Genomic DNA, 19,386 nt, shown 5'->3' with positions numbered 1-19,386 from the left:
GTACCTTATCCTATGTGGATGACGTTCTGATCAAAAGTATGACTTTTGAGGAACACATTGCGGAACTGAGGCATGTGCTAACCCAACTGAGGAAAGCTGGTGTGAAACTTTCTTTGCAGAAGGCCCAATGGTGTCGTACCAAAGTCAATTTCTTAGGTCACGAAATCACTGCTGATGGAATCAACTTGCAGAAAAAGAAGGTGGAAGCAGTGATCAATAAGAAGTCACCTACAAATCTCAAGGAGTGGAGATCCTTCCTGGGTATGATGAACTATTCACGTAAGTTCATAAACAACAATGCCAAGATTACGAAACCTCTTTTGCAGTTGCTAAAGAAAGGAGTGAAATGGGAATGGAGTGAACAACACGAGCAAGCTGTAAATGAGCTCAAAGCCAGACTCTTTGCTTACCCCGAAGGTGGGAAACCTTTCTTCATTGAAACAGGCTTCACCGACAAAAGCTAGAGTGCAGTCCTCTTCCAGAAACATGGAAACCTGAATAAGATAATCGCTTATGCCAGAAAGTCCTCATCACCGATTGAGGCAAAATTCAATTACTGTGAAAAAGCATTACTGTCAACGGTGTGGGCTTTGCAATATTTCAGGAGTTTTATCCAAGGCGAAAAGATTATTGTGGAAACTGCACAGCAACCACTGCAATATTTGCAAAGTGATAGAATCAAGGATGGAAATCTGTCAAACAGCAGGATAACCGCCTGGACGATGTCCTTAATGGGATGGCCATTGGAAATCAGATAAACAAAATAATAAGAATCCAGTTGCTCAAGGATTAGCTGAACTTCACGATTGTACCAATACAGGACACAAAGATAAATCACCAGGAAGAACATTTATATCCATACAAGTCTTATGAAGAAGAGTATTGCAAATCCTTACCATGTGTATATGTAGACGGCTGTTCTTTCCATACCAATATAGGAACTGAATGTACATTGGTGGCAGGTATCGGAGTCATGTGGAATAATATATTCCTAGATGTGTCCGTGGGGTACAAAATTGGTTCCAAAAGAAGCCAGGTCACAGAGATTACCGCTGTGTATAAAGCCATACAAATGGCTATCGAATATGGTATTAAAGAGTTTGTTATAATCAAATATTCTAATTATGTATGCAACAGCTTTGTGGAGTACTTCGCTGGATGGAAAAGGTCCAACATGGTAAGAAGCAACAACAAGCCTGTCAAGCATGGTAAAATGTATTGTAGGATCGACGAGATGGTTATCACCCACGGTATCACCATTTACTGGAAAAAGGTAAAAGGCCACTCAAAATATCTAGGTGTGGATAAGGAAGGGAATGATTTGGCAGATTCCCTTGCCAAACAAGGAGCCATTAATGAAGAAGTCCTGAACGTTGATGACCTTATGGGAACTGCTCAAGTGGAGGCAACGACAAGAAGACAGGCCCACAAGAAGGCCGATGTCAATGTGGTGCAATGGAGCCAAGATTCCCCTAGTGAGGATTTAGTTTTTTTTACTATTTAATAACCATTTCCCCCCTTACGGGCTAGAACCTGGGATCTTTTGATCCCTTGTCTTATTTACCCTAATAGAGCTCTATCAGGGTGAATATGACCTCACACTCTCCCTGCTGCCCTGTGCATAGTACACACAGCAGCAGGGAGATTAACATGGCAGCCAGAGTTTTAGTAGTGTCCTTGCTGCCATGGTAACCAATCGGAGGAGGGGAGTGGGGGACCCCATGGCCACTGTCACCAATGATTTAATACTGGGGAGGGCGCACTGTGCCACTAATGATTTTAAATACTAGGGAGAAGGGGGAGCACTGCTCCACCAGTGAGAATTAACGTTTAATACAGGAGGCAGGGTGAGGGCAGCAGAATCACATAGCCGTCACCCAACCTCTATGACAGGAAGCTGCCATCAGCGGCAGTTAACCCCTGGGTTAACTGCCGCTGATCGGAGCTTCCTTTCATAAAGGCTAGGCGACGGCTATGTAATTCTGCACCGAGCCTCCTGTATTTGTAATAAACGTTAACTTTCATTGGTGGCGCAGTGCGCCTGCCCCCTCTCTCCTCATTGGTGGCAGTGTCGGCACAGGGGGAGGGAGAGTGACTCCTTCTCCCCTGTGCTGCTAAGGAGAACACAGAGCGCACCGACAGCAGCGCGCTCCATGCTCTGTGATACTAGACTGCGCAATAGCATAGCCTAGTATCAAAAAAAGGCAAATCCTGGTATTGAGGTTGATACCGGACAAAAGTATCGAATGGGTATCGAAAATTCGATACCCTAAACAACCCTAGTCTCTACCACTATTCACACTGTATTACACATCGTTGCTTAGATGCATGCCGATTGCATATAATTTACTCACTTGTCTCCGGACTTCATCCAGCATAGTCTGGTGATGGGACTCGGCCTGGGCCAGTAGCTTTTCATATTCCATGATATCATCCTTGTGCTTCTTGGCCTGAGATTCCAGTTCCCTCTGCAGGGAAGCCACAGACTTCTTCATCTCTTCTGCCTCTGATGCAGCGGTCAGGAGCTGAGCCTGCGGAGAGCAGACAGCAGTTACACACATACAATGCCTTAATAGTGTGGAGAATTACATCTGACAGAGCGACACATTGGTCCATGGATGCAGCAGTGGCACAGGATCGCTGCAGGCCAAGCAAAGATCGAAGTGGCAGGGAGCAGAGCGACAGTGCGGTACGTGTTTTTAAAAAATTTTTATTGAAGGGGTATTCCCATCTGGGACATTGACATATCCTAGCGATATGTCATCAATATCAGATAAGAGTGGAATCTGCACCCATCTCCAAAACGGGGCTCCCGAAGTGAAGGAGAGTACACAGCACAGGCGTGGCTTGCCCTCTGTTTACTGCTATGGGACTTCCGAAAAGAGCCGAGTGAGTGCCCTCAGCTATTTTCCCATAGTGGTGGAGAGAGAATAAGGTGCTAAAGTGGTGAATGGAGGGTGGCCTGTTCTAGAGATAGGAACGGGTTCCAAAGGTGGTATTGGCACCTATATGGCATACACTGGCAGTATGCCATCAAAGTCCTAAATGGAAATGCCCCTTTATGTCATTTTGCACAACTCTCTGCCAAATTTAAACAATTCTTAGACAACCCCTTTGAAATCCAAAATCTGATAGACATTCATACATTGAATTCAATAATATAACAGTATGGTGTGATCTCGCCCTAGTAGCAGGTACAGGCAGCGAGACTCATCTTTTAAACCTTTGTCTGTACAGGGTATTTTGGGATTTGTAGGCAAAAGATGACGCTCCGACCCTGGTAACGGTAAGAAATGAACGAGTGCAGAATATGGGCTCCAAAGACTTTGTTCTCTTTATACTTGTCCCTTCATCTGCGTGTGTATGGAGCGAGCCTCTGCAGCGGGCCCGCTCTATATACGGCAGGTGTAAAAATCCTATTCACTAGGGATCGACCGATATAGATTTTTTAGATCCGATACCGATAATCTGTGAACTTTCAGGCCGATAGCTGATAAAAAAAATAAAAATAAAAAAAATATTCACAGAATATCGGTATGGTATAAATAAAAAGAAAAAATTTGGTATATCTTTCATTTATACTTAATATTTTGGTGTTTTTTTTTTTACTATTAGCCCCTTAGGGACTAATTAGGGTGAATAGGACTTCACACTCTCCCTGCTGCGCTGTGCATAGTACACACAGCAGCAGGGAGCTGACTATGGCAGCCAGGGCTTCAATAGTGTCCTGGCCGCCATGGTAACCGATCGGAGCCCCAGGATTACACTGCTGGGGCTCCGATCAGAAGCTGCCACTGCCACCAATGAGAAGGAGGGGAGGGGACCCTGTGGCCACTGCCACAAATGATGAATACTGGGGGGCTGCACTGCGCCACCAATGAAGATAACTCTCTCATTAATTCATATACAGGAGGCAGGAGCTGGCTGCAGAAGTCACATAGCCGGCTCCCGACCTCTATGACAAGTAGCTGCGATCCGTGGCAGTTAACCCCTCAGGTGCAAAATCCTGAATATCGGCCGATAATCGGTCGATCCCTACTATTCACTATAATAGATCTCTATTAGGGTGAATAGGAGAGGGGATCAAAGATCCCATGTACTAGGCCCCTAATAGAGAGAGATTATATAATATATATATATATATTTATATATAAAAATATATAAACAATAAAATAAACATATTGGGTATCGCCGCATCCGAAAATGTCTGAACTATTAAAAAAAAATAATCTCATCCAAATCATTGGGGGACACAGGCTAGGAGAACACTAGGCACAAAAGTGTGAGCTCCTCTCTTTAGCTATACCCTTCCTACAGGGACTAAGTTAAATCAGTTTTAGCTTAGTGTCTGTAGGAGGCAGACCTCCCTGCTTTGCAGGTCTGCAAATTTTCTTCCAGTTTTCACCGTTTGAGCATTTGCAGCAGGTGTCGCTTTGCTTCCTGTCCTACAAGGTGGCCTTTTTGGTGGCAATCACTTCCATCCGTAGGGTATCGGAACTCGCGGCTCTTTCCTGTCGGTCGCCCACCTGATCCTCCATCACGACAAAGTAGTCCTTCGGAAGGAAGGACTGAACAGGGCGAAGGTTGTTTCAGCATTCCATCTCAATGAAGAGATCATTCTCCCTTAATTTTGTCCTGACCCGTCTCATCCTTGTGAGCAATCGCTTCACACTCTGGATTTGGTACGAGCCGTTCGCATCCATCTGTCCCAGACGTCCTCTTTCCGGCGGATGGATTCCCTGTCAGTCATTCCAGAGGGGTCGAGACGAGGGTTGGCTGCGTCTAAAAATTCCATTTTCCGATGGAGTCATTTGGCCATTGTAAAAGCGTACCGCGTCAGTGACCTGGCCCCACCCTTCAGGGTTACTGCTCATTCTGCTCGGGCAGTGGGGGCCTCTAGGGCAGTGCATCATGGGGCTTCGGCCCTTCAGGTATGCAAGGCGGCTACCTGGTCGTCTTTGCACACCTTTTCCAAATTTTACAGAGTACACACCTTTGCGTCTTCTGACGCTTCTCTGGGGCGTAGAGTTTTGCAGACGGCGGATCTCCAATTGGCCAGAGGGTTATTGTTTATGCCCACCCTTGGGGCTGATCTCTAACGTCGCATGGTCAAGCCTGTGTCCCCCAATGATACGGATGAGAAAACTAGATTCTTGTACTTGCCGTAAAATCTGCTTCTATCCGTTCATTGGGGAACACAGCTCCCACCCGTTCTCACTTTTATGGGCCTTGTCTGGCCTGCGTGGTTCTGGGTTTTCCTGTTTTTGTATTGCCTCTCCTACTGCTTTTGCACTGACTGTTTTAGCTTAGTCCCTGTAGGAAGAGTATAGCTGAAGGGGAGGAGCTCACACTTTTGTGCTTAGTGTCCGCCTCATAGTGGCAACAGCTATACCCATGGTCAAGCCTGTGTCCCCCAATGAACGGAAGATAAACAGATTTTATGGCAAGTACAAAAATCTAGTTCTGTGCAGTGATCGCCGTTAAAAACAAAACAAAAAACGTGTGATTTGCAATTTTTTGGTCATCTTGTCCCCCCCCAAAAAAGTTGAATAAACGGTGATCATCTTACATACTAAAGTCTTACATACTACCAAAAATGGCACCAATAAAAACTACAGTTTGTTACACAAAAAACAAGCCCCTCATACAGCTCTGTAGCCCTCACATAGCTATATGAACGGAAAAATAAAACAATTATGGCTATTGGAGCGTGGGGAGGAAAAATCCAAAATGGAAAAATGGAAATAGGCCCGGTCTTTAAGGGGTTAAAAAACAAAAACCAGTATGGTGAAAGGGAAGAGTAACTCACGCTGCTGTGCTCGTGCTGCCTTCTGATCGCCTGCATTTCCTCATCCAGTCCCCTCCGCTCATTGCTGCGCTGCTCTTCAATACTTCGGAGATGTAAATCAGCATCTTGTAATTTGCTCTGCAAACCACTACAATTGTCTTCCAGCTCAGCCACCTGCAATTTACCGGAGAGGAAAGATAAGGAAGGAGCCGTGGTAAATTACATGCAGATATATTGTGAAATGCCTGCAGCCTACGAGGCAATGTACTGCAAGATCCTATTAAAGGGGATGGAGCACATAATCCCTGGGGTCCCCACCTAAAAATTAATATACCCACCAATCTGTCCTCAGATACATCGCTATACCGTTCCCGGACCGTTTCAGGTCCCCACAGGACTGCTGCCAATCACAGGCCTCAGTGGTCAGAACAGTGAAGCTGCTGTGATGGCGGGGGCTTGTGACTGGCCACAGCACTTACTGATCCTGCCGGGAACAGATCTGCAGCAAGAACGCAGACAGGCGAGTGGATTTTTATTACATTTAGGAGGACAGGAGAGGTCTCTAGAGGTTTTCAGATCCAAAGTAGGAGAACCTCCTTATGTACATGCTTGTCCAAAGAAACTACAAGTAGAAGAAAAATAAATAAAAAATATTAACTGGCGGCGGGAGGATAATGCTCACCAACTACAAGAAGTAAAGGAGGGGCCCCCCCATCGTCAACAATATACCGGTAACTACTGATAAAGTTCTGTTGTGCACTCAGACACCATTTAATGCATATCATTGTTATCTATATGTACAAGAAAATTAAGTTTGTAGGATATGCAAAGGAGTCTCAAAAGTTCCCAGCAAGGTGTTTCTAATATTTCAGGGAGCTCAAGCCCGCCTCCTGAAAGGGCCTGTCAGGTATAAGGACCACCTTATTCCTAGTTCTAAATGTTTGCTGTGATATTATATATTTTATGGGTATATGTCGTAGTGAAACATAGTCCAGTGTGATTCACATTCATATACAGTATGTATTAATGTATTTTTATTTTCATTGCCAGGCCAGCAGCCATTGATAAATTGGTTGAAGGCTGCATATAGTGCCGAGAGGTCTGCCTCTTCCTGTGAAAACAGTAAACTGCTCCCCGGGGGAGGGGGGGTTAGTTAGCACAGAGATGCTAGCCAGGAAGGACCTGTTTGCTGGTAACACTCAGGACAGGGGACAGCAGACTCTCCGGCGCCATGTGTCAGCATGGGGGTTCCATACCAGAGAATGAACAATAAGTTGAAATCCTTCATAACTTGTTCAGGATGGGGCTGACGTCTCCAAAACCCAGCTCATCATATCAGGTATGATGGGGGCATCGCATGGACACCAGCCTTCATCTTAAAATAAGGATCTCCTCTTCCGAGCGTCCTGGACGTGTCTCGTTTGATATGCTAGGACTCGGAACGATGAGATATGAATTATGAAGAAGGTCTGGGGTTTGCATCTTTACCAGGGCAACTGGGAAACTATATTTTTGATATATTCTAACCTGTTCCCCAGATGGCCATTGGGCCGGCTGCATGGGTAATGAAGCTCGGCCCAGAGGGGCTGAGCCAAAGGTGGGAGTGAGAATCCCCCTTAGGCCTGCCCCTGGAGGAAAGGCATAAAAATTTGATCCCTGGATATTTGGGTGCGTCACAAAGCGGGAGATGCAATCGAATTGAGCAGTGTGCAGTCTGAGGCTGGATGTGGTTTTAAAATGAGGCTTACTACCATGTGCGTGTGGTTGCTTGCGAGTGGAACACTCAGGGGTCCTGTCGACCTTTTCACCGATGGGTGGCGGCAGTGAAAGTTTTGTGATCGTGCGTGGGTGTGTTTGCAGGCTTCAGGTGGCATTTATGCTCGAGTTACGGCCCGATGCAGGGCGCAACAGCACGTGGTAGCGTGAGGTGAATCAGCCTGAAGGGCTTGGGCAACCCTGGTCACTTGACGCGGTGGGCTGGTCTGGTCCCAGGTAAGTGACAGGGCCCAAGCAAGCATATTCTCCTGCTTGCTGTGTATTTTCATAGGTATAACATTTATATCAAAATATCATAATTATAGTGGATTTGATTACCTATGAAAGGCCATATTGTAACATATAAAGTAATTTTGTATGTATTTTAGAGTAGGCCGGTTCATGGAAAGGACACTTTTCATAAGGTTTCTTTTCTATAAGATGTGCCAGTCTGCAAATCCTAGCAATAGGCCCCCCATTGTCTAAGAGGGGAAAACCCCTTTAATGAATAAAATATCCAATACTGATATCAAGAGAATGTCTCTGATTGGAATATTTCAATTCCGCAGTCTATCAGGCTTGATAATTTATAATTTGTGTCGCAATACTACCCGATATCCAAGATTGGTTATAGTTTGAGCAGAGCAAGGGTTTGTATCTACCTTAATCATTGTTGAGTTTACTGCATATTCTCATCTGATAAATTTCTCATAATTGTCATTGAGACGGTTGAATTACATTGTATGTTTGAGAGATAATATGGAACGTGTGTTAATGCATATTATTGACTTTTATATTCATTAAAGGTAATCCGTCACCTAGTTTGAGCATATTAAACTGTTAACATTACAATGTTCACTAAACCACCTTCTTTCCAGCAAGGGTCTTCTTTTATTCATGTTGTCATCAGATATGCTAATGAACCTTCAAGGTGCCCAGAGGGGCGTTATTCCACTCCTCTAGAGCCCAGTAACATAGAATGTGTCGGCAGATAACCATTTGGCCCATCTAGTCTGCCCAATATACTGAATACTATGAATAGCCCTTGGCCCTATCTTATATGAAGGATGGCCTTATGCCTATCCCATGCATACTTAAACTCCTTCACTGTATTTGCAGCTACCACTTCTGCAGGAAGGCTATTCCATGCATCCACTACTCTCTCAGTAAAGTAATACTTCCTGATATTACTGTTAAACCTTTGCCCCTCTAATTGAAAACTATGTCCTCTTGTAGCAGTTTTTCTTTTAAATATTCTCTCCTTTTACCTTGTTGATTCCCTTTATGTATTTAAAAGTTTCTATCATAGAAACGTCTTTCTTCCAAGCTATACATGTTAAGGTCCTTTAATCTTTCCTGGTAAGTTTTCCTTCATTCCAGCAAGGGTCTGGTAACGCCCCCCTGCAGTGCCCAGCCCGCCTTTATTTCAAGCCCAGCACGCCTCCTCATAAATAAAATTTACTCCCACAGCCGAGCCGAACAGTGCCGCCACCTCCGCTACATCATATCATTTATTCAACAGACGAACCTTGCGTCCTCCTTTCTTGCCCATGAAATCTCGCGCAGCCGCAGTATCGCCGACTGCCTGCGCCTGGCCGATCCTACGGCTCCTGAGGGCATCAGCTCTCTGATTACGTCACTGGGCTCGGCGAATGCCCAGTGATACTATTGAGGCTGTTGCCCTCAGGAGCCGTAGGATCGGACAAGCTCAGGCAGTCGGCAAAGTTTTTTTTTTCATGATAATGCAAACGGATCCGTTTTGACTTACATTGCAAGTCAATGGGAGGCGGGTCTGTTTTTAATTGCACCATATTGTGTCAGTAAAAACGGATCCGTCCCCATTGACTTACATTGCAAGTCAGGACGGATCCGTTTGGCTCAGTTTCGTCAGACGGACATCAAAACGCTGCAAGCAGCGTTTTGGTGTCCGCCTCCAGAGCGGAATAGTAACTGAACGGAGGCAAACTGATGCATTCTGAGCGGAACCTTAGCCATTCAGAATGCATTGGGGCTAAACTGATCTGTTTTTGGCCCCTTGTGAAAGCCTTGAAACGGATCTCACAGGCGGACCCAGAAACGGCAGTGTGAAAGTAGCCTTAGATGCATGCCGATGGCATATAAATTTACTCACCTGTCTCTGGACTTCATCCAGCAGAGTCTGGTGATGGGACTCGGCCTGGGCCAGTAGCTTTTCATATTCCACGATATCATCCTTGTGGTTCTTGGCCTGAGATTCCAGCTCCCTCTGCAGGGAAGCTACAGACTTCTTCATCTCTTCTGCCTCTGATGCAGCGGTCAGGAGCTGAGCCTACAGAGAGCAGACAGCAGTTACACACATACAATGCCTTAATAGTGTAGAGAATTACATCTGACAGAGTGACACATGGGTCCATGCCGAGGCGTCAGGTACTGCAGCATAGCATCGTTCATCTCACTGGCATGGCCACACTGAAGGGGTTGTTCCATCTGGGCATTGATAGAATACACCATAAAAGATTGATGAGTGCGGGTCTCACTCCTATCTTAAGAACAGGGTCCAATTGTGAATGGAAGGCACAGCTATGGGACTTCCGAAAATAGTCGAGAGCTGGCTCAGCGATCAGAACAGAAAATAATCATTACGTCTCCAATATGGCTACTAACAAAGTGGTTTTCCACGATGAGGGGGTGGGGAGGTGGTATTGTGTAAAAATTAATTACAAAACATTTCTTCATTGAAGGGGTATTCCCATCTGGGACATAGATGACTTATCGCTAGGACAGGTCATCAATGTCAGATAAGAGTAGAATCTGCACCTATCTCCAAAACGGGGCTCCCGAAGTGAAGGAGAGTACACAGCACAGGCGTGGCTTGCCCTCCGTTTACTGCTATGGGACTTCAGAAAAGAGCCGAGTGAGTGCCCTCAGCTATTTTCCCATAGTGGTGGAGAGAGAATAAGGTGCTAAAGTGGTGAATGGAGGGTTGCCCGTTCTAGAGATAGGAGCGGGTTCCAGAGGTGGGATTGGCACCTATATGGCATACCCTGGCACTATGCCAAAGTCCTAGATGGAAATACCCCTTTAAGTCATTTTGCACAACCCCTTCTCTCTGCCAAATTTAAAAAATTCTTAGACAACCCTTTTGAAATCCAAAATCTAATAGACATTTATACATTGAATTCAATAATATAAAACAGTATGGTGTGATCTCGCCCTAGTAGCAGGTACAGGCAGCGAGACTTTCATCTTTTAAACCTTTGTCTGTACAGGGTATTTTGGGCTTTGTAGGCAAAAGATGACGCTCCGACCCTGGTAACGGTAAGAAATGAACGAGTGCAGAATATGGGATCCAAAGACCTTGTTCTCTTTATACTTGTCCCTTCGTCTGCGTGTGTATGGAGCGAGCTTCTGCAGCGGGCCCTCTCCATACACGGGGGGTGCAAAGGAGAGTGTAAAAATCCTATTCACCCTAATAGATCAGTATTGTGAAAGGGAAGAGTAACTCACGCTGCTGTGCTCGTGCTGCCTTCTGATCGCCTGCATTTCCTCATCCAGTCCCCTCCGCTCACTGCTGCGCTGCTCTTTAATACTTTGGAGATGTAAATCAGCATCTTGTAATTTGCTCTGCAAACCACTACAATTGTCTTCCAGCTCAGCCACCTGCAATTTACCGGAGAGGAAAGATAAGGAAGGAGCCGTGGTAAATTACATGCAGATATATGGTGAAAAGCCTGCAGCCTATGAGGCAATGTACTGTAAGATCCTATTAACCCCTTAAGGATTCAGCCCTATTTCACTTTAAGGACGTAGCCATTTTTTGCAAATCTGACCAGTGTCACTTTAAGTGGTGATAACTTTAAAACGCTTTGACTTATCCAGGCCATTCTGAGATTGTTTTTTCGTTGCATATTCTACTTCTTGACACTGGTAAAATGAAGTCCAAAAAATAAATTTTTATTTAAAAAAATACCAAATTTACCAAAAAGTTTACATTTCTCTACTTCTATAATACATAGTACTACTTCCAAAAATAGTTATTACTTTACATTCCCCATATGTCTACTTCATGTTTGGATCATTTTGGGAATGATATTTTATTTTTTGGGGATGTTACAAGGCTTACAAGTTTAGAAGCGAATCTTGAAATTTTTCAGAAACCCAATTTTTAGGAACCAGTTCAGGTCTGAAGTCACTTTGCGAGGCTTACATAATAGAAAGTTTCTATTATGTAAGCCTCGCAAAGCTACTTCAGACCTGAACTGGTCCCTAAAAATTGGGTTTTTGAAAATTTCTGAAAAATTTTTAAGATTCGCTTCTAAACTTGTAATTTTCTATTAGAAACCACGCAAAAATTACCCCATCTAAGAAACTCCACCCCTCAATGTATTCAAAAGAGATTTTACAAACGTCGATAACCCTTTAGGTGTTCCACAAGAATTAATGGAAAATAGAGATACAATTTCCAAATTTCACTTTTTTGGCAGATTTTCAATTTTTTTTTACTTTTACAAAGCAAGGGTTAACAGCCAAAAAAAACCTCAATATTCATGGCCCTGATTCTGTAGTTTACAGAAACACCCCATATGTGGTCGTAAACAGCTGTACGGGCACACGGCAGGGCGCAGAAGGAAAGGAATGCCATACGGTTTTTGGAAGGCAGATTTTGCAGGACTGGTTTTTTGACACCATGTCCCATTTGAAGCCCCCCTGTTGCACCCCTAGAGTAGAAACTCCAAAAAAGTGGCCCCATTTTAGAAACTACGGGATAGGGTGGCAGTATTGTTGGTACTAGTTTAGGGTACATATGATTTTTGGTTGCTCCATATTACACTTTTTGTGAGGCAAGATAACAAGAAATAGCTGTTTTGGCACAGTTTTTATTTTTTTGTTATTTACAACATTCATCTGACAGGTTTTTTAAAGCAAAAAAAAATAAAAATAAAAAAATATCATGTTTTAGTGTTTCCATAGTCTGAGAGCCATAATTGTTTTCAGTTTTTGGGCGATTACCTTGGGAAGGGTATAATTTTTGCGGGATGAGATGACTGTTTTATTGGCACTATTTTGGGGTGCGTGTGACTTTTTGACAGCTTGCTACTACACTTTTTGTGATGTAAAGTGACAAAATTGTTTATTTAGCACAGTTTTTATTTTTTACGGTGTTCATCTGTAGGGTTAGGTCATGTGTTATGTTTATAGAGCCGGTCGTTACGGACGCGGCGATACCTAATATGTATACTTTTTTTTTTAAACTTTATTTGGGGAAAATGACATTTTTACTTGAAACTTAATTTTTGGGGGGAAAAATTTATTTTTTAAACTTTTTTTCACTTAATTTTTTGTCCCACTTTGGGACTTGAACTTTTGGGGTCTAATCCTTTACAATGCATTCTAATACTTCTGTATTGGAATGCATTGGCTGTATGAGTAATACTGTGTATTACTCATACAGCTTACGGCCTGTGAGATCCAGGGTGCTGGATCTCACAGGCTCTTCACCGGAAGGCAGCGCGATGCCTTCCTTAGACATCGCGCTGCCTTCCATGCCATCGGGTCCCCCCTACAGCCGCATGGGGACCCGATGGCACCGCCGCCGCAACCGCAGGTAAACGCCGACACGGGCGGGAATATGTGACAGACTGCCCGCTGAATGATTTCAGCCGGCATCCTGTTCCTAATAACCCCCGCCGCAATGTCTGTTTAAACTTAGGACGTACCGGTACGTCCTAAGTCCCTAAGGGGTTAAAGGGGTGGGAGCAGATAATCCCTGGGGCCCCCACCAAAAAATTCATATACCCACCAATCTGTCCAAGAAGTGGCTTGGTCCTGTGACTGCTGCTGCCGCCAATCACAGGCCTCAGTGGTCAGAACAGCGATTTGCCATTCAAGCTGCTGTGATGGCGGGGGCCTGTGACTGGCCACAGAGGTCACAGGACCAAACCACTTCCTGATCCTGCCGGGAACAGATCTGCAGCAAGGCGGCAGACAGGTGAGTGGATTTTTATTACATTCAGGAGGACAGGAGAGGTCTCTAGAGGTTTTTAGCTCCAAGGTAGGAGAACATCCTTATGTACATTCTTGTCCAAAAAAACTGGCAGCGGGAGGCTAATGCTCACCAACTACAAGAAAGAAAGGGGGGGGGGGGAAGAATCGTCACCAATATAACTAAATGATAAAGTTCTGTTGTGCACTCAGACATCATTGAATGCATGTCATTGTTATCTGTATGTACCAAAAAATTAAGTTTCAAGGAGCCCAAGCCCACCTCAAAAGGCCCAGGCAAGCCTATTCTCCTGCTTGTTGTGCATTTTTCATAGGTACAACATTTTTCATAGGTATATTAAAATATCATAATTATAGTGGATTTGATTACCATAAGAGGCCATATTGTAACATACAAAGTCATTTTGTATGTATTTTAGAGTAGGCCGAAAGAGGTTCATGGAAGGGACACGGCTCATAAGGTTTCTTTCCTATAAGATGTCCAGTCTGAGAAAAGTCATTCTTGTCTCCTTATGGATTTATTACTGAGATAAGGATATTCTCTAGACTCTCTGGTGCAAATTACTCCTACGGTTTAATGTCTATTGATGAAGCTGAAAATCTGTGATGTACTGTATGTATACATATAATGAACATTAGTTTTAGTATAAGATGATCAATAGGACATATGTATTGTATTACATATGTATTGTATTATATTATTGAATATTATGAAGGACGTCAATGCATTTATTATCTTATATATTTCTCACTAGGAACGCATACAGTGATGAGAAGAATTTTAAGTGTAAACTTTGTAGTGTTATTTTAACTAACAATGAATTAACCGTTGGAGTAACAGAGGAGACGCATCTTTGTGAGAGTACAAGGTCCATTATATTCTTATATAGAGTATGGGAAAAGTCTAAATGGCACCACAAAGTTTATGCCTTAATGGGTTTAGGTGTCAAAAATAATCCCTTAAAGGGCTTCTGTCATAAGAAATAACGTTATGTAGCTGACTAGCACATCGCTACGCTGATGTCAATGACAGCAGTACATAACACTATGCTTAATAACTCCCTGCCTGCCACCGTTCTCTTAAAATAAAGATACTTTTTAAAATACTCTAATGAGCCTTTAGGTGCTATTAGGGTGTTGCTTCAGCACCTAGAGGCTCGGTCAACATACCCATTGGCACGCCCAGGTCTAGTTGATTGACTTTCGAGTTCTCCTCAGTGTCCCGTAAATCCCGCGCCTGCGCCATCCCTTTTAGTATTCGGGGCAGGCGCAGTATGTGAAGGACGCGCTCCTGCTGCCGGATTCCTTCCTTCGGCGCAGTGAGGAAGCCGGCAGCAGGAGCGTGTACTTCACTCACTGCGCCTGCCCCGAATACTAAAAGGGACGGCGCAGGCGCGGGGTTTACGGGACACTGAGAGGAACTCGAAAGTCATTAGAGGCTCATTAGCATATTTTAAAAGTCATCATTTTAAGAGAACGGCGGCAGGCAGGGAGTTATAAAGCATACTGTTATGTACTGCTGACATTAGCACATCGCTACGCTAATGTCAAGCAGCTACATAACATTATATCTCATGACAGAAACCCTAAATGAGGATTCCATATATTATGTGTATATAATGTAAGAGAAATCTGATCTGGACAGTTAACCCTTAAAGGGGTTGTCCCACTTTGCTGTTTCAATCTTACCAGCAGTAAATGTCCTGATAACTTCCTGCTTCTCAGGCAGTTGAGTGAAGGCCACGCCTCCTCATGACTCACCCTGAGAGCTCAGTCCGTGCTCGTTCATGTGGATGAGTCATCCACATGGAGCCTGCAGAGTATGTAAAGCCCCTCCCCCTGCTGGGGAATCACTCAGTGACCACTGACCAATGCTAGTGAACTAATGAAGTAACTTGTGGCTGTCCTGCATTCTAATACACTTTTACACATAAAACCTGTGTTACAAACCCATTCTGTGCAGCAAAAACAATAAATCACTACAGCCCAAATGTTAGCTAGTAGCCATATGATCTGTGCTAGATATAGATAGATATATTCACTGACTTATTACCCAGCTTTCCCGATGTCGGATATTATCACTGACTTATTACCCAGCTTTCCCGGTATCAGATATTATCACTGACTTATTACCCAGCTTTCCTGGTGTACAATATTATCACTGACTTATTACCCAGCTTTCCCGGTGTACAATAATATTACAGACTTATTACCCAGCTTTCCCGGTGTACAATAATATTACAGACTTATTACCCAGCTTTCCCGGTGTACAATAATATTACAGACTTATTACCCAGCTTTCCCGGTATCAGATATTATCACTGACTTATTACCCAGCTTTCCCGGTGTACAATAATATTACAGACTTATTACCCAGCTTTCCCGGTGAACAATATTATCACTGACTTATTACCCAGCTTTCCCGATGTACAATAATATTACAGACTTATTACCCAGCTTTCCCGGTATCAGATATTATCACTGACTTATTACCCAGCTTTCCCGGTGTACAATAATATTACAGACTTATTACCCAGCTTTCCCGGTGAACAATATTATCACTGACTTATTACCCAGCTTTCCCGGTGAACAATATTATCACTGACTTATTACCCAGCTTTCCCGGTAAAGCTGGGTAATAAGTCAGTGATAATATCTGATACCGGGAAAGCTGGGTAATAAGTCAGTGATAATATTGTTCACCGGGAAAGCTGGGTAATAAGTCTGTAATATTACCCAGCTTTCCCGGTGTACAATAATATCACAGACTTATTACCCAGCTTTCCCGGTGTACAATAATAAGTCAGTGATAATATCTGATACGGGGAAAGCTGGGTAATAAGTCAGTGATAATATCTGATACGGGGAAAGCTGGGTAATAAGTCAGTGATAATATCTGATACCGGGAAAGCTGGGTAATAAGTCTTATAGACTTATTACCCAGCTTTCCCGGTGTCTGATATTATCACTGACCTATTACCCAGCTTATATGGGGGGGGGGGGGGCATCTGTGGAGGGCACTTATGGCGTGGGGGCATCTGTGGAGGACACTTATGGGGTGGGGGGGCATCTGTGGAGGACACTTATGGGGTGGGGGGGGCATCTGTGGAGTGCACTTATGGGGTGGGGGGGGCATCTGTGAAGGGCACTTATGGGGTGGGGGGGGGCATCTGTGAAGGGCACTTATGGGGTGGGGGCATCTGTGGAGTGCACTTATGGGGTGGGGGCATCTGTGGAGTGCACTTATGGGGTGTGGGGGCATCTGTGGAGGGCACTTATGGGGTGGGGGGGCATCTGTGGAGGGCACTTATGGGGTGGGGGGGCATCTGTGGAGGGCACTTATGGGGTGGGGGGGGGGGGGGGGGGGCCATCTGTGGATTGCTGCCTGGACTCCTTCTGGGCGCCGGAGCACACGGCGTCCTCGGTTGCTATGACGCCGTGCGCTCCCTCATGCTGCCGGAAAACAGTAATACACTGCTATGATCTATAAGATGTATCACTGTATTCCGGTGGCAGGAGGGAGCACACGGCGTCATAGCAACCGAGGACGCCGTGTGCTCCGGCGCCCAGAAGGAGTCGGCCCGTGACTAATAGGGCCCAGGGGAGCATATCAATCACTAACCTCTGCCACCGTGATCTTCCAGGGCCCTCCTCCCTCCTCTAGAATCTGCAGGACAGCAGCGTAGCAGGCAGACAGACAGTCTCTCTCCCCGGCACTATCTCCAGCATGCAGGACACGCCTCCCCAGCTTGTAAAACAGCCATGCGTGCGCGTTCTCGAGCGGCCGGCTGGGGAGAAGGTAGGACATTGTGCGCAGGCGCGGCACATACAAGCCCCGCAAGTATCTGGCCGTATCCATGGGATACAGGTAGACAACAGAGGCGCAGATGAAGGCATTTTTCAGGAGAACCGTGCAAGTTAGGAAATGGAAGTTATTTAGAAGATTATTCAAGGACACTTGGGGAAACTGATTAACAGCAATTAATGAAATGGGACAACCCCTTTAATAGTAAAGATGCTAGTAGCCTATGCAATAGTGCCACCTAGGTATGAATAGGTAACATTGCACCAACAGCTGAAATGCATTCTGGGTGATATAGTGACATCACAGTCATTATCATATGTACATGCCTAACCGACAATGATTGTTAAACTCCAAGTTAGGAAGGTGTGTCTAACTGATAAGTTTGTGATCATAAACCATACACACATGACAGAAAGAGAACAGGGAGCAACAGAAGACACAGAAACACAAAGAAACAAAAAGGAGAGACCCGAGGAGAAAAATCCCAATGATCAGAACAGACTTAGAGCTGACTTCCCTTACCCTGGGTTCACACCTGAGCGTTTCTGAGACGCTCGTATTTGTCGCGCGTTTTTATGCGCGTTATTTGCAATAGTAAACGCGCGTTTGACGCGCGTTTGCGTGATTGACTGCAGTGTTGTCCAATGAGTCTATGGGCCAAAACGCGCGACAAACGCCCCCAAAAAAAAGCTCAAGAACTTGTTTATGCGTTGGGCGTTTTACAGCGCGTTCAAACGCGCTGTAAAACGCTCAAGTGTGAACCAGGGCCATAGGGAAGCATTGGTTTTCACGTGTTGAGCGTTTTACAGCGCGTTTGAACGCGCTGTAAAACGCTCAGGTGTGAACTTAGGGTTAGACTCTGAATATCATTTGCACTCTCGGGTAACGTCTAATTTTATTATATGTAGTATTGATTGAATTAATTAGCTTGATATTTAGGAAGCGGATGTGTAATGTTAGATGCACTACATCAATATTATCACTATTACTGAATAAAAGATCTAATATTGATATCAAGAGAAACTCTCCAATTGGAATATTTCAATTCCGTAGTCTGTATCAGGCTTGATAAATTTATAATTTGTGTAGCAATACTACCCGATATCCGAGATTGGTTATAGTTTGAGCAGAGCAAGGGTTCGTATCTACCCTAATCATTGTTGAGTTTACTGCATATCATCATCTGATACATTTCTCATAATTGTCGTCGAGACTGTTGTATTACATTTTATGTTTGAGAGATAATATGGAACGCTGGTATTCGTGTTAGAGACATTTAGTGGTGTTAGAGCCATCTAGTGGGTACTGCATATCACTGTGTGTTATTGCATATTATTGACTTTTATATTCATTAAGCTTTTATTGCATCTCAAGTTATTGCATAATAAATAATTTATATTTTTGCATAGACGCTTGTACCTTATTTTACTGTACATCATCATTAAAGGGAGTCTTTCACCTAAAATGACCATTATACACCACAAACATCATGATCTCCATGACATTCCCCATATTATAATCTTACCTTTCATATTGCTGTCCGTCGCCTATTCTCTCTTAAAAACGCTTTTAATTCATATGCTAATTAGGTTCTGAAGGTGCCCAGGGGCGGCGTTTATGCGGCCGGTGCCCAGGCTCCACGGCGCTGTTCAAATCAAACCCCTCCCCTTTCACCCTTCTGGCCCGCCCTCGATTCTTCAGATACCATCCTCCAGTCAATGACAAATCCGGCGCCTGCGCCCTCCATTACCCACTAGGGCAGAGGCAGCAGAGCGTTTAATGCGCATGCGCCGGCCGTACATCCCGATATTTTGGCAGTTTACTTCCGCCGGCTAGATCGGGATGTACGGGCCGGCGCATGCGGATTAAACGCTCTGCTGCCTCTGCCCTAGTGGGTAATGGAGTGCGCAGGCGCAGGATTTGTCATTGACTGGAGGATGGTATCTGAAGAACCGAGGGCGGGCCAGAGGGGTGAAAGGGGAGGGGTTTGATTTGAACAGTGCCGTGGACCTGGGCACCGGCCGCATAAACGCCACCCCTGGGCACCTTCAGAACC

General features: G+C 44.6%; 1 protein-coding gene across 2 annotated transcripts in view; it reads right to left on the bottom strand.

Moving 5' to 3' along the window:
- CENPF (centromere protein F) overlaps window positions 1-19,386 on the bottom strand; it is a 72,716-nt gene that overhangs the window by 31,927 nt on the left and 21,403 nt on the right. For both annotated transcript variants that reach the window (XM_044291589.1, XM_044291591.1), the window contains exons 14-17: window positions 11,030-11,182; window positions 9,675-9,851; window positions 5,810-5,962; window positions 2,355-2,531 (exon numbers count right to left, since the gene is read on the bottom strand). In XM_044291589.1, coding sequence (XP_044147524.1) covers window positions 2,355-2,531; window positions 5,810-5,962; window positions 9,675-9,851; window positions 11,030-11,182 — 660 coding nt within the window. The remainder of the gene's footprint in view (window positions 1-2,354; window positions 2,532-5,809; window positions 5,963-9,674; window positions 9,852-11,029; window positions 11,183-19,386) is intronic.

The sequence above is a fragment of the Bufo gargarizans genome, chromosome 4, assembly GCF_014858855.1.
Source record: "Bufo gargarizans isolate SCDJY-AF-19 chromosome 4, ASM1485885v1, whole genome shotgun sequence".
In the NCBI taxonomy this organism is placed as follows: domain Eukaryota; kingdom Metazoa; phylum Chordata; class Amphibia; order Anura; family Bufonidae; genus Bufo; species Bufo gargarizans.
The sequence above is the reverse complement of the archived record's forward strand: the minus strand, read 5'-3'. Positions and strand labels throughout refer to the sequence as shown.